General features: G+C 34.3%; 1 protein-coding gene across 1 annotated transcript in view; it reads left to right on the top strand.

Moving 5' to 3' along the window:
* FSIP2 (fibrous sheath interacting protein 2) overlaps positions 1-15,668 on the top strand; it is a 111,991-nt gene that overhangs the window by 17,373 nt on the left and 78,950 nt on the right. The window contains exons 8-9 of the mRNA XM_004464308.4: positions 5,407-5,514; positions 7,364-7,463. Of these exons, the coding sequence (XP_004464365.2) occupies positions 5,407-5,514; positions 7,364-7,463 (208 nt within the window). The remainder of the gene's footprint in view (positions 1-5,406; positions 5,515-7,363; positions 7,464-15,668) is intronic.

The raw sequence follows: 15,668 nt of genomic DNA, 5'->3' as shown, positions 1-15,668 counted from the left end.
TGGATCAAATAGCTAAAATTTTTAGAGATTTTGGTGTATAGTTTTCTTAATGATGTCCTTGTCTGCTTTTGGTATCAGGATAATACTGGCCTCATACAATGAATTGAGATTATTCCCTCCTCTTCAGTTTACTGGAAGAGTTTGTTTAGAATTGGTATTCTTTCTTAAATGTTTTGTAGAATTAATGAAGACCACCTGTAACTAGAGTTTTCTTTGTGGGAAAGTTTTAAACTATGTATTCAATATCCTTAATAAATATAGGTCTGTTTATTTAATAGATACGGTTCTACAGTTCTACACTTGCTTATTTTTGAAAGACCTTTGATTGTTTATGTATTTTAAGGATTTTTTTTTCTATTTCATCTAAACTATGTAAATTGTTATTCTTTGAGTATCTGTAAACTTTGTAGTGATATCACCTATCATTTCTGGTACTGTTGATTTGTGAATACTCTCATTCCTGGTCAGTCTGGCTAGAGATGTTTTTCTTTGTACTGATTATCACAAATTACCTGCTTTGAGAAGGTAATTTGTTTTCTATTTCATTGATTCCTGTTCTTTATTAGATCTTTTTCTTATAGGTAGTTTAATTATATAAGCTATTCTTCTAGTTCCTTAAATAGAAGTTCATTTAGTTGAAGACTTTGATCTTTTCTAATATAGACATCTAGTACTGTAAGTTTGTCCCTAATTTCTGGTTTACCAAGAGCCCATAGATTTTAATATGTTGTGCTTGCAGTTTTATTCAGTTCAAAACACTTGAATTTCCCTTTTGAGTTCTTCTTTGACATATTGATTATTTAGAAGTGTAATTAGTTACCAAATATTTGGAACTTTTCTAGAGATCTTTTATTGATTTCAAATTTTATTCTGCGTGTTCAGAGAACATAGTAATGTATGACTTGAGTCCTTTTAAACTTATTGTGATTTTTTTTATGGTCCAAAATATGGTCGTTTATATGTACCCATGAAAAAATGTGTATGCTACTGTGTTTTGGTAGAGTGTTTATAAATGTTTTATAAATGTCAAGTTAATTGACATTGCTGTTCAAATCTTCTATATCCTTGCTTATATTGAAACTGAAATTTTTTTCAGAATTTCAAATCTCTTGACTATTTTATTTTTCTCTCCCCTTCCCCACTTCCCATTGTCTGCTCTCTGTATGTTCCATTCACAGTATGTTCTTCTGTGTCTGCTTGTATTCTTGTCAGTGGCCCCGGGAATTTGTGTCTCTTTTTTGTTGTGTCATCTTGCTGGGTCAGCTCTGTGTATGTACAATGCCACTCCTGGGCAGGCTGTGCTTTCGTCACGTAGGACAACTCTCCTCGCAGGGTGCACTCCTTGCATGTGGGGCTCCCCTGTGCAGAGGACACCCCTGCGTGGCATGGCATTCCTTGCACACATTAGCACTATGCGTGGACCAGCTCATCACACTGGTCAGGAGGACCTAACTTTGAACCCTGGACCTCCCATATGGTAGACAGATGCTCTATCAGTTGAGCCAAATCTGCTTCCCTCTCTTGACTGTTTTTGGATTGATCTATTTTTCTTGCAGTTCTATCAAGTTTTTTTTTTTTTTAATTTATTTTAAAGCTCAGTTATTAGGTGCATAAATGGTTAGGATTGTTATACTCCCTTGGTGATTTGGTGCCTTTATCATTCAGAAAACATCATTTTTGTACCTGGCAATATTATTTGCTCAGAAGTTACTTTTTGTAATACTCATATAGTAACTCCAACTTTCTTTGGAATAGTTTAGCATGACTTAAATTTTCTTTTCTTATGCTTTATTTTTAAACAAATAATTTATGATCCTGCATGTGATTGAGTTGGACTCGGATGTGACCTCTCTATACATGCCTCTTCTGTCACTTTTACTGAACCTGTGGTTGGTGCTGAGGTTGGTATTTGCTCAGGGGACTTATATCTCTGGGCTGTCCATATGCCAGCTGGGCTCTGAGCCTCAGCAGAGTTGCAGCACCTACTCTCTGGTTTGTTGGACTTGCCTGGGTCAGCTGGCAGGAAGGTGGGCATGGTGAACCACCACACTAGGGAGCCGATAGAGTCTACAACTGCAAGCAGGAGAATTGCATCCATCAGCCATGTGGGATCTAAATTCACTCTCAATTTAGAGGTGAAGTGGACATCGCCATCCCAGGGTCCACAGGATGGAGGAATATGATATATATTGGAGTAAACTTGCTGGTATTCTACTATAGAACTGTTGTGTCACTGGCAATGGAGGGGGTTGTATCACTGATGTGGAGACGGTGGCCCTGGGTGTCACTGGGGGCAGGGAAAGGGAAGAGGAGGAGTGATATGGGAGCATTTTTGGGACTTGCAGTTGTCCTGGATGGTGTTTCGGGGACAGGTGCAGGACATTATGTACCCTTCCATGGCCCCCTGGGTAAACTGGGGAAGAGTGTGAACTACAATGTAAAAAATAACCCATGCGATATAACAGTGCTCCAAAATGTATTCATCAAATGCGATGAATGTGTCACACTGATGAAAGAGGTTATTGATATGGGAGGAGTGGGGGGTGGTCGGGAGTGGGGGTATATGGGAACCTCTTACATTTTTTAATGTAACATTTTATGTGATCTATGTAGCTTTACAAAAAAAGACAATAAAAAATTGTTGCTTAAAAAAACACGAAAAACCAAATAATTTGAAACTTCCTGGAAACTTGCAAAAATAATACAAAAATAATACATAGAACTGCAGTGAACCTCCCCCACCCCCGATTTATCAACTCTTTGCATGTTGCCACATTTATTATATTATTCTCTATTACTTCCTCTTTCTTTCTGTTTCTAAACATTTGAGAGTATGTTGCATATATCATGTTCGTCTAACACTCAACACTTCCATGTACATTTTCTGAGACCAAGGAAGCTCATTTATGTACCGACCTTAAGTATGTTATCAAGTTCAAGAAATTTAAAGTATATAGCCTGTATTAGTTAGCCAAAGGGGTGCTGATGCAAAGTACCAGAAATCTTTTGGATTTTATAAGGGTATTTATTTGGGGTAGAAGCTTACAATCACAAGGCTCTAAAAAGCCCAACTCAGGGTATCATAAAGGTATTTTCTCACCCAAAGTTATTTGCCACGTATTGAAGTAAGATGGTAGTCTATGTCTGCATGGGTACAGCCTTCCTCTTCCCTCTTAGGGCTCTGTGGGTCCAGCTTTTTCCAATCTCAGTTGTAGGCTGGCATAGGGTTTAGCTGCTCTGGTCTCTTTACAAGGTCAGCTGTAAACTATCGGCAAATTGTTCATCTGTCCCTGGGACTCCATCATCAAAACCAAGCTCTGCCCTCTGCTGTATCTTTTTCTGTGTATTTACTACCTCTGTGAGTCTGTTTTATCAGCCCACCAAGGGGACAGGGACTCAACTCTGCACATCCTAATGACATGGTTGAATCAAAGCCCTAATCTTAACATAATTTAATCGAAGGCATCTCAGCCGAGTCTAGTAACAATCAAAGGGTATCATACCAAGAGATACAGACCAGTTTGCAAACATAATCAAATATCTCTTTTTGGAATTCATAAATAATATCAAACTTCGACATAGCCCATATTCCAAATTTTTCAATAGTCTCAACAATGCCGTTTGGGCATTTTCTCCCCTCCTTCCTTTTATTTTTAACCTATCTATGTATTTTTATTTAAGTCTCTTTTTTATATGTACTTCTTATTTAGTTGGGTTTTGATTATTCATCAATTCTGGCAATCTCTGCCTCTAATTGAGGTGTTTAGAGCATTCATATCTAATGTGATTTTTAATATAGTTAGTTTTCAGTCTCTCATTTTAATATATATTTTCTATTTAACTTTTATTTTCTTTTGATTCTTTAAAGAAGCTGTTCCACTAGCTTCTCTATTTTGTTTTCAGTAAGAAGTCTGCGATTGTCCTTAACTTTCTTTCTCTCTGATTACCATAACTTTTTGGCAACTTTTAAAAATGTCTCTATCACCAATTTTTAGCCATTTTATTGTTATATGCTTTTAGTTATCTTTATGTTTCCTGTGCATGGGGTTTTTGTGCTTCCTGGACCTGTGAATTTATAGCTTTTATCAAATTAGAAGCATTTTCAGGTATTCTCAAATATTTATTTGTACCTTTTTCCTCTCTTTCAGGGACTTCAGTAACACATATATTAGGCTGCTTGAGTTGTCTGACATCTCATTAATGCCCTTTTCTTTTTTTAATTCTCTCTCAGTGTTTCCTTTTCAATGGTTTCTGTTGGGGAATTTATGCTTACAAATCTCTTCTTAAGCAATGTGACCTCTGTCATTAATACATTCATTGTATTTTTTATCTCATTAAAAATTTGATCCCAGTTCTTTTTTATGTCTTCCTTGTCTCTTCTTTACTTGGTAAACATGTAATGTACTTATGTTAACTTTTAATGTTTTTTTCTGTAAATTCTAAAATTTATACCATTTCTGGGTCAATTTTGATTAATGTGTCTTCTCTTTGTGTGTTGTATATTCTTACTTATTTACATAGCTGATATTCTTTGATTCTATGCCAGGCATTGAGATTTTTACTTGTTAGGTATTGAATGTTTTCATATTCTTACAAATATTCTTTAGCTTTTTCTTTGATGCTATTAATTTATTTAAGTACAATTTGATCATCACAGATCTTGTTTTTTAAGATTTATTAGATGGGCCAAAAGTCATGTTTAACATGAGATAAATTATGCCTACTACTGCTTTACCCAATGTCCTGTGACTTTTTTCCAGTCTGGCTAATGGGGATAAGCAGGATTTCCAATCCTAAGTAGGTTCAAGTCCTGTTCTCTCTCATGTTTTAGTCTGGTCCTTTCTGTGACTTGTGTAGTTCCCTAATGCACATATGCAGATTTGTTCTCTACCTAATATTCCATGGGCCACTCTTAGGATCTGTGAGGTTCTTTTTCAGTTCACTTGTCTCCTTTCTTGTACATATTGGTTCAGTTGATATTAGCCCCAGTATTTACAAAGGGCGTTTGCATTTTACACTTACTTTTATGTTTCGTCTGTTAGGCCTGGGTGACTTATAGTTGAGCCACTCAAGAACCCTCCAGTTGAAAATGATTGAGAAATTGCCTAAATTCATTAAGATAGCTATGGATTAGGAGACCTAAACTGATCTGAAACTGGGACAGTCCCCCTAAGTTGTACATTGAGGTAAATTGCACCTATGTATTAAATATATTCTTCCTCATGTTTGGCCACAGATGGAAATTTACCCTTTACTATCCTCTCACATTTGTACTAAGTATAATCTTTCAAGTCATAAGACAGGAATACATATTTTTTTCCAATACACTGTCACATTGTAAATATCTATTATGCATTTCTAAAGAGTAAATTGATATTAACCAATACATTTTCTTTAATATTTTAGAAACAAGCTCTTCTAGAGAAAAAAATGGCTTATCATTTACAAAAAATGCAAGAGTTTGGCTTTAATGAAGAAGAGATGGAGAAAAGTACGTTTGTATACAGGGGACAAATTGGACATATTGTGCATGCGAGAACATTAGAAGGCAATGTAGCTAAGTAGAAGATGTGTAATTTTGTATTTCTGTTTTAGTAGCTTTTGTAATGTTTCTCTGTGCTTATACTTGCTACCTGCTTTGTGCTAGGCTCTGTTCTAGGGATTTCCCCTTTACAGCTCAAAGAAACTGTCTCATAAGGTCACTCAGTAGACAGTTTTGCCCATACTGTAGTTCTAACAAAATTCCCTATACTTAGAATGATGTGTTTTTTCCTACTGAAACTTTAAAAGGATGTTTATGGGTAATTGCTATTACATAACAGTATGTTGTTCTACTGTGTTGCTAGCCAGTAAAAAAAGAGAGTAGTGGGGAAAAAGGAAGGAAGAAGGAAAAGAGAAAGTAGAGATAGGGGAGGGAGGAGAAAGAGATAAAGGAGGGAAAGAAAAAAATGAGGAAGGTTTAAAAGGAGGAGCTTAGGCTTTGCTATGTGCAAGCTTTATCAGCCTCCTTTATTTATAATAGTAGAAGGCCATTGAAGTTGTTCCCCATGATATTAATGAAAATTTCAGGGCCAGAATGCAAAAAAAATAGACATGTTTGAACCATCTATGAATATATAGTATCAGGAAAAAACATGATCATCTTCACTGCAACTGTCATCATAGCATGTTTCTCACATCTGTCCCTTCAATCTTATTTCTACATCAGAGCCTCCCTGTGTTACTCTAGTAAATCCCTAACTAGTCTTCCTTGGCTCTTCTGTTACCTCAAATCCATTTTGCATACTGCTGCTTAATTACACTTAAAAGACGTTTTTGGTGGTTTCTTCTCCTACCCCCAAATCTTAAAGATCCCCTTGAAGCTCAGACTACTTAGGCAGGCATTCATCACCTTCTATAGAGTTCAGCCCCACCTATTTTATACTGCATTCCTGAAGAATTCAGACATTTATAGGAGTGATGTGCATAGGCTCTGGAACCAGGCCAAACTACTGAAGGTCAAGGTCTTCTTTTACATTGACTAGCCATGTGACCTTGGGAAATTACTTAGCCTAACTGAGCCACAATTTCATCATCTTAAACTGTTAATTTTAACATGTAATAGGAAAAAAGGTTTCAAATAGACATTTTAAACATTTTCTACCGAAAATCCTTTTTTTTTTTTAAGATATAGGATAGAAATGAATTATTTTATATTAACAAGGTGACAGAGAGTAATGATATCTATTTCACAAATGAAATTGAATTATAGCACTATAATAACATCATCTTCCACCAACTAAACAGCTTCAAGAGGTAAGAGGGAGAGGGAGAAAAAAGAAGAAACAATCAAATGAATCACCTCCACTGATCATTGGGGAAACAGGTCATTTTCACTTTCTACATCACTAATTGAAGACCCATTGAGTACACATGTAGTGAGGATCATTTGCCCACCTTTTAGAAACAGGAATTAACTCTTATCACAAAGGAGGGATGTTATATATGGTTGCTTATGCCAAATAGTAAGATATATCTAAAAATTGTCATGTCACTGTGAGCCGTGAGTCTCTAGTTCAGATCATTATGCTGGCATGCATGCTAACATGGAGGAAAAGCCATGCTCCAGTTGAGCAGGAGATAGCTTTTCTCTTCTGCCAGAAGAAAATTCTTTCCCTTTAGGAAAAACTTCTAATTTAAGGGAATAATCTTTCAAGGTTGATTTTCTTTCCTACCATTTTAAATCTCTCCATCCTCTATAATCTCTCTCCAAAATCCCACATATAGATTAGCATATGGCTCACCTTTTAGTAATAAAAATTTAAATAGAATCTATCTTGTGTAATTCTGTAGTCACCTTTATTAAAAATAAATATTTTATTACATTTATTTAGCTGCCTCTCCAAAGAAGAAAAAGAAGACTTGTGATGATGTAAAGTTAGCTTACCCTGCTGGGGACCAGAAAGCAAATAGAGGAGTAAATGGTAATTGAATGTTGTGATAAAAAATACTAAATAATAATATGAGGAAATATTGAGTTTGTTAGTGATTACTTTTGCTTATAATTCAGATAAATCCTCTGACTTCTTTTATTAAATGACTGAGTTAGAGTGATGCTTACCAACAGTGATATAATTTCTACTGCCTTCTGAATTTGACTCTACAGTTGTTCATTTAATGTTGTGAACTTCACATCATTTTAGACAAATTAGGTGAGGGGGCTGTTGCTGTTACATGCATAATGCATGAAACCCGACAAAATTGTAAAAATAATTTTTTAATGCTCAAGGCGATTTTAGAAACCTCTAAATGGGTCCAAAATTAAGTACATTAACTCCAAAAGTACTCCAAACACTGTGAAACCTACTGAAAAGTTACTTTCTTTATTATTTCTTATCTTCTGCTATGTCCCTTCTTATTCTCCATTAGAACTTACAAGGTTAGACCATGAGCACGAAAGAAGCATTAAAATCCTCCAAATAATATACTATTAATATAAGAATATCCAAAATTGAACAGTGTGAACCTCCTCCCATTATTAAATTTCTAGGGAAATTTAATGTTTAAAAGCTAAATCCCTATGTCCTTATCAGTTAAAATCTAAAGAAAAAAAGTTCAAAATTCTTACCTCCCTGAGTATGTAATATGCTTAGTATCTGCAAGACTTGGCATTGGGGGTGATCAGATTGCCTGAGACTGGGCTGTCTTCATTTTCAGGCTTACTAAAGAAGAACTAATTTAACTCTAATCCTTATGGGTCCCATTTTTAAAGTTCAAAGAGGTTTTCCAACACAGTAAAGAGTTATTGCAGCATACATGATTATGACACCAACTCAACATATACTAAATGTTAACAATAAAACTAAATTCTTTCAAACCAGTTATCCCAAATAAAATGATCTTCTAAAAATCTATTCTTTATTACCATGCAGGCTTATGTCACTATTTATCTTAGTTTCCGAGCTTTGGTCACAAGTACCATGAAATGGGTTGGCTTAAACAATGGAAATTTATTGTCTCACAGTTTTGAAGTTAGAAGTCCAAAATCAAGATGTAATCATGGCGATACTTTTTCCCAGAAGATTGTGGCATGCTGGGATTGGCTGCCAGCAATCATTGGTCCCTGGCTTTTATGTCACAAGGCAATGCACACAGCAGTCTCTTCTGGCTCCTCTTCTAGATTCCATTGACTTCTGGCTGCTTCTCCTATGGCTTTTTCCCTGTGTCTGAATTTCATTCTGTTTATAAAGGACTCCAGTAATAGGATTAAGACCCCTCCTGATTCAGTTGGGCCACACCTTAACCAAAGTAACCGCAAGAAAAGGTCCTATTTACAATGGGTTCATATCCACAGGAATGAATTGAGATTAAGAACATGTTTTTCTGGGGTACTGTATTAGTCAGCCAAAAGGGAGCTGAATGCAAGTACCAGAAATCTGTAGGCTTTTATAAAGGATATTTATTTGGGGTGGAAACTTAAGTTACAAGACCCTAAAGAGTCCAACTCAAAGTTACTTCCTCACCAAACTCTCTTGCCACATGTTGAAACAAGATGGCAGTGATGTCTGCAAGGGTTCAGCCTTCCTCTTCCTCTTAAGGCTCCTTGGGCCCAGCTTCTTCCAACTCAGCTCAAGGCTGGAGGCTCAGCTGCTCTCATCTCTTCACAAGGCCAGTTGTATACTATCATGCTCTTCTCTCTTCCGGGGGCCCCTGCTGTGTCTGTGGAGCTGTCTGTCTTCCTTTGTGTTCTTTTCGATGTATCAATCTGTGTCCTTGATTGAGCATCCGTTTATATAGCCCATAAAGGGAGTGGGGACTCAAAGTGAGTCGAATCAATGCCCTAATCTTGATTTAATAAAGTAAAAGTGAAGCCTCTGAATTTAATACAGTCAAAGGGTATCACGCCCAGAGGAATAGACCAGTGTACAAACATAATCAATATCTCTTTTTGGAATTCATAAATAATATCAAACTGCCACAGGTACATAAGCTCTAAGTTACCACAGGTTTATTTACAGAAATCTGCTTTGTTTGAGTAAAGAATTAATGAGGCAGTGATGTGTGCCCAAAGATGTTAAATATTTATTTGAATCTCTGGGTCACAGGTATTATATAATCACATTGTCAAAATAATAATTCTATAGGGGGAAGAGAGGAAAAAAGGTAGAGAAGGAAAGGAAAATAACAGTTATTGAGCATCATCTACAAGCCATTGCACAGATCCTTCACTTATGCTCTTTCAACTTTTAAAAATTTACCATAATTATTTTAAATATGTAACATCATTATTATCATTTTTGAATTAAGAAACCGAGATTCACAATCTATTGAGTTAAGAATTGGTGGAGTCAAATCTGAACTTAGGTCTATCTTGTAAAAACCCTATCCTTTGCTTTTTTCCCCAATGTTTTCAGCTTTTTGTGTAAATGAGCATTTGTGTGTTATGTGGTAAGTATATGTTTAAGTTTATAAGGAACTGCTAATCTGTTTTCCAGGGTGGCTATTTTGCATTCTGATAGCAATGCATGAGAGATCCATTTGCTATATATCCTTGTCATCACTTGGTATTGTCAGTATTTTTTATTTTAGCTGTTATAAGTGTAGTGTCTTCTTATTGTGGTTTATTTTATATTTTGCATTACCCTGAAGGGTAATAATTATTAACATGTTTTAAGTGCTTCTTTGCCTCTCATAAATCCTGCTTGGTGAAGTGTCTGTTCAAGCCTTTGGCCCATTTTTTTTATTGAAATGGCTTTTTTTTTGCTGGTGAGTTTTTTAGCATTCTTTATATATTCTGGATACAAGTTCTTTTTCAGATATGTGATTTACAAATATCTTACTCAGACTGGTTTTTTCATTTTCTGTTCTATTGATGCGTATATCTATTTTCCATTATCACACTGTCTTGATTATTGTAGCTTTTATTAAGTGTTCAAATAAGGTAGTGTAATTCTGCCAACTTTATATTTCCTTTTCAGGGTTGTTACAGCTGTTGTAATTCATTTGCCTTTCCATATAAATTTTATAATCAACTTTTATATATCTACAAAAAATCAGGTAGGAGTTTTTGATATAATCTACATTACATCTACAGATCAATTTGGGAAGAAGGATAGTGCTATTATAATGGGCCTTCCAGTCATTGGACAGCACTATATCTTTCTATTGATTTAGGTGTTCTTTGATTTCTTTTATCAGTGTTTTGTAGTTTTCAGTATATACATCATATATATGTTGAGTTAGAGTTGTACGTCAGTACATCTTAATTTTTCTTAATCTGAATATTCTTTTATTTTATGGCCACTCCTTAATATCACTTAATATAGAACTGTTGGTTGACAGGTACTTTCTTTTCCAGATCTTGAAAAGTGTTTTTCCACTTCATTGCGCTCACCATAGTTTGATAGGCTATCTAATATATTTGAATTGTTATTCCTCTATAAGTCATAAGCCATTTTTCTCTAGATGTTTTCAAGCTCTTAAAAATGAGATTCAGTTTACAGCAGTAGATTATCATGTGTCTAGATGTGGATTTCTTTGATTTTTTTTCTCTATAGTGCTAGCTGAGCTAAGATATAAACAGTAGGTTTATATCTTTTACCAGATTTCCCTGAAAAAAAAAATCCTTGGCTATAAGGGAACCATTAGCTAATTTTGGTGTTTATCAGAGCCACTGTTTTTTATATATTTACTACATAAGTGTGTATGCTTTAGCAATATATATGACCATTTTCAAGATTTAAAAAAATATAAATGATACAGTACTGTGCCTTGTGTTTTATAATCAGCATTATGTTTTAAAAGATTTATCCATGTTTTGACTGAATACTACTTCATTTCACTACTGGTCATTTCCCATTGTGTGAATATACAATTTATTCATCTACTTTTCTGTTGGTGGAAATATTTGCTATTTTGACCAATGCTGAGCATTCTTACACATACAAATCTTTGTTACACATGGATAATAGATTCTCTAGAGAATATATGTCTAAACATGGAATTACTAGATCATGTTTCCCCTTCTGAAATATTGCCTATTCATGTCCATTGTCCATTTGTCTATAGGGTTGTCTTTTTCTTTTTGGAAGAGTTTTTATTTGTACCAGATGCTCACCTGTATATAGAATATATATAGTATAGCAAATAATTTTTCCCCAATTTGTGGCTTCTATTCTCTTCTTTATTGTCTTTAAATTTTTTTGCCTTATTAGAATAGTTGTGGGATTACAGAACAATCATGGATAATCTTTATTGTCTTTTTATGCACAGAAGTTCTTAATTCATTGTTATAAAATTCAGTGTTTTTTCTTAATAGTCTGTATATTTTATTTTTATTTGAGGTAAATTTGTAGGTGCTCTTTTGATACAGTAAAGATGTTACTCTTGTCTTTTTTTGTGGCAAATATTTCCCACTGTTTTATTAAGGGTTTTTTAAACTTTCGTTATTGAACATTTCAAAAATAACCTGCAATAAATAGTCTAGGTTAATGAACTGCTATATACCTGTCATTCAGCTTCAATACCTACTCATGGACTATTTCATTTTATCCCTATCCTCCTTCTCTCCCTATTGCTGTACTGTTTTGAAGCATATCCCACATGTATTATCATTTCATTCATTAATGTGTCAATACATACTCCTAAAAGATAAGGATTTTTTAAAAAATTCTTAACCACAACACCTTTATCACACCTATACAAATTATCAATAATTCTGTAATATTTTTAAATATCTGATCACTATTCAAATTTCCAATTATCTCATAAATGTCATAAAAATAATGTTAGTTTGAATCTGCATCTACACACATTGCAATTAGTTCATATATCTTTTAAATCTTTTAATTGATATGTTCTCCTTCCATATGTCTCTATTCCTCTTTTTCTTCCCCTCTTTTCTTCCCCTATACTTTATTTGTTGAAGAAACTGAGTTGCTTGTCCTGCAGAGTTTACCACAGGCTGGATTTTTGCCAATTGCATCTATATATTTTAGTTATGTTCTTTACTTTGTACTTCCTATAAGGTATTAGATCTGTTGGCTTGATCAGATTCAGGTTCCCTTTCTTTAGCAAGACTGATTAATACATGGTGGAGTGTCTTTCCACCAGGAGGCATATAATATCTGATTACATTTTTCTTTGTGATGTTAGCAGCCATTTTTGTTCAAGACGTAGATCCATGAATTAATTAGGGAATGCAAAATGGGGATATTTTAATTCCGTTATTCCTTCTTCATAGGTTAAGTGAAAAACTTCCATAAAAAGAAATTCCCCTCAATTACTATTTGATTATGTTGTAGTACAGAATTTTTAGAAAAGGTAGCCTAATGCTCAGTGTTTTGTTTTTACTATTATTTGTTTTCAGAATAATGTGTTTTTGCAGTAGCATCTGTCAGAAGTGAGCAATTAGTTATTTTTAGTCTCATGATTTCAAAGGTTTAAAAAACTTTGATGTGCTTCAATATATTGCTGTTATTCTTTTTATTAATGCTGAAATTTTGACAGCTGTGGCCAGAGGGAGTCCCTTCAGGATAATACCTGCCTTTTGACATTACGCTGTGGTCTAGGATTCCCTTGCTACAGGCTTCCTTGATCTAGGCTTATCTTGTACATATCCAGTTACTTCAACACCATAAAACTCCATAAGCAACTTTAGAAAGAATAAATTGATAATATATGGGCTAGCTTATTTCTGGACACTCTCTTCTATTATATTTATCTATTTGTCTGTCCTTGTGCCAAAACAGCATTCTTTTAGTTACTGTAGTTTTGTAAAAAGTCTTGAAATGTGTCAGTTTTAAGTTCTTTAATGTTTGCTATTTTTCTAGTTTGACTTGGCTATTCTAAGTCCTTTGCATTTCCATAGAATTTTTAGAATTGGCTTACCAATTTCTAAAAAACAAGTCTGCTGGGATTTTGTTTGGAATCACCTTTCATATCTTTTTCTTGTTTTATTTTATTGTGTAGGACATCTAGTACAGTGTTAAACAGAAATGGTGATTATGTACATCCCGATCTTGTTTCTGGGACTTAAAAAGAATGCAGTCAATATAAAGTAGACTATTACCTGTAGGAATGTGACAGTTTGAATTTGGTGAATCCCAAAAAGCAAAAGATCGTGTTTTTGAGCTCATCTATTCCTGAGGGTGTGAGAACCTTTAGATTGAACTATGTCAGTGAGGCATGACTCATATTGGGTCTCTGCCCTCTTGCTGGAGCTTTATATGAATGGATAAACAGAGAGAAAGACACAGAGAAAGGAAACCATTATTTTTGACCCTGCCATATGAGAGAGGACTCGAAGATCACTAGCAGTCAAAGCTTAAGCTGGAAGGCCCCAAGAGGATAGGTCCACTGAGCAGCTCAATGCTGAAGAGATGACCCATATGCCTGATAGCCCGCAGCTGAACTCAGGAAGAAAGCAGAGCAGTGAAGACTGAGGAAAGAGGCCCAGAAAGGAACAACGTCTTTGCCTGGTTACCCACAGCTGAGCTCCTGGATACAGTGGATTCCAGAGGGGAAGGCAGCGACCTTGACAGAGAATGGACACCATTTTTACTACATGACAGGACACCAGGATTACGAGTAGCTGATTTTGGTGAGAAAGCTTCTTTGCTGGTGCTTTGATTTGGATATTTCACAGTCTCAGAACTGTAAACTTTTACCCTAAATAAAATCCTGATTATAAAAGCCAACCCATTTCTGATACTTTCCATCAATAGCCCTCAATTAAGATAAGGGATTTGAAGATACCATTTTTCAGAGGGACAATATTTTTCCATTCCTAGTTTACCAAGAGGTTTTATAGTGAAGTGCTGTTGAATTTGACCAAGATTTGTCTGTATCTTTGAGCTAGTCATATGGTTTTTTTTCCTTTTTTGTTAATGGGGTAAATTATATTAACTGATTTTTTTAAATGTTAAAGCAACTTTGCATCCTTAAGATGAGCCACATTATTAATGATGTATTGTATATTTTATGTAACATTCAGTGTGATTTGCTGACATTTTGTTTAAGATGTATTTGTTCATGAAGAATGTTGGTTTTAATTTTGTTTGTTTTGTAATGTTCTTTAACGTTTTGGTATCAGGATTATTGTTCCTTGTAAGACAAGTTACAAAGTATTCCCACTTTTTGTATTTACTAAACAAACATTTGCAAAATTGGTATTTCTTCCTTAAATATTTGGTAAACTTCACCAGTATTTGGGCTTTGTAGATTGCCTTGCGGGAAGGTTTTAAATTTTGGATTCAATTTCTTTAACGAATATAAGGGTTATTCAGCTTTCTGTTCCCTTTAATGACAGTTTTGATAAGTTATGATTTTCAAGAATTTCTTTATTTCATTAGATTGTCAACTGTCTTGACATTCTCTTATTACTCTTCTAATGTCTACAGGGTCTGTACTAATAGCACCTTGTCAATACTGACTTTGATAATGTGTATATTAACATTTTTAATTAGTCTTAAGAGTGTATCAGATTTATGAATCTGTAAAATAGCTTTTGTTGATTTTTTAACTTCATGTCTTTTTAAATATTTTTATTTGTTCTATTTATTATTTTTTCATTTCCTTCCTGCTTTTCTTGGGTTTGTTTCATTTTGTTGTTTTGAGATAGAAGTTTAGATCATTGATTTTTAATCTTTTTATTTTCAAATATACAAATGTTTTGAAATATAACTAAAAGCAATAAACTGTATTTAAAATCTACAATTTGCTAAGTTTTAACATATTTTTAAATCCATGAAACAAAGACCACAATAAGTTTGTGAACATACATGTCCCTTTCCTGTTCCAACATTTCAAGCAGTTATTGTGACATAGGTTAGTTCATATTTTCTAACATTTTATAAAAATGTGATCAAACAGTTGTTTTATTTATTTTTTGTCTCACTTCTTGAATTCTGCTTAACCATTCTGCGGTTCATTTATGTTATATGTGTAAATTGTTCATTACTTTTTATTGCTGAGAAAAACTCCATCATATAGATTTACCACAGTATGTTTACCCTTTCACCTGTTTTTTGGCCATTGAAAAAGTTCCTAGTTTGCTCTTCAGGTTTTTTATTCACATATATATATTTTTTCCTTTCTCTTGGGTAAATACCTAGGAGTGGAATACCTAGATATATGATAGTTGCATGTTTAACTTTTTAGGAAACAGTCAAGCTATTTTCCAGAGTGGG

This window comes from Dasypus novemcinctus, chromosome 7 (assembly GCF_030445035.2).
Source record: "Dasypus novemcinctus isolate mDasNov1 chromosome 7, mDasNov1.1.hap2, whole genome shotgun sequence".
Classification (NCBI taxonomy): Eukaryota; Metazoa; Chordata; class Mammalia; order Cingulata; family Dasypodidae; genus Dasypus; species Dasypus novemcinctus.
This window is presented reverse-complemented; position numbering and strand designations above follow the sequence as displayed.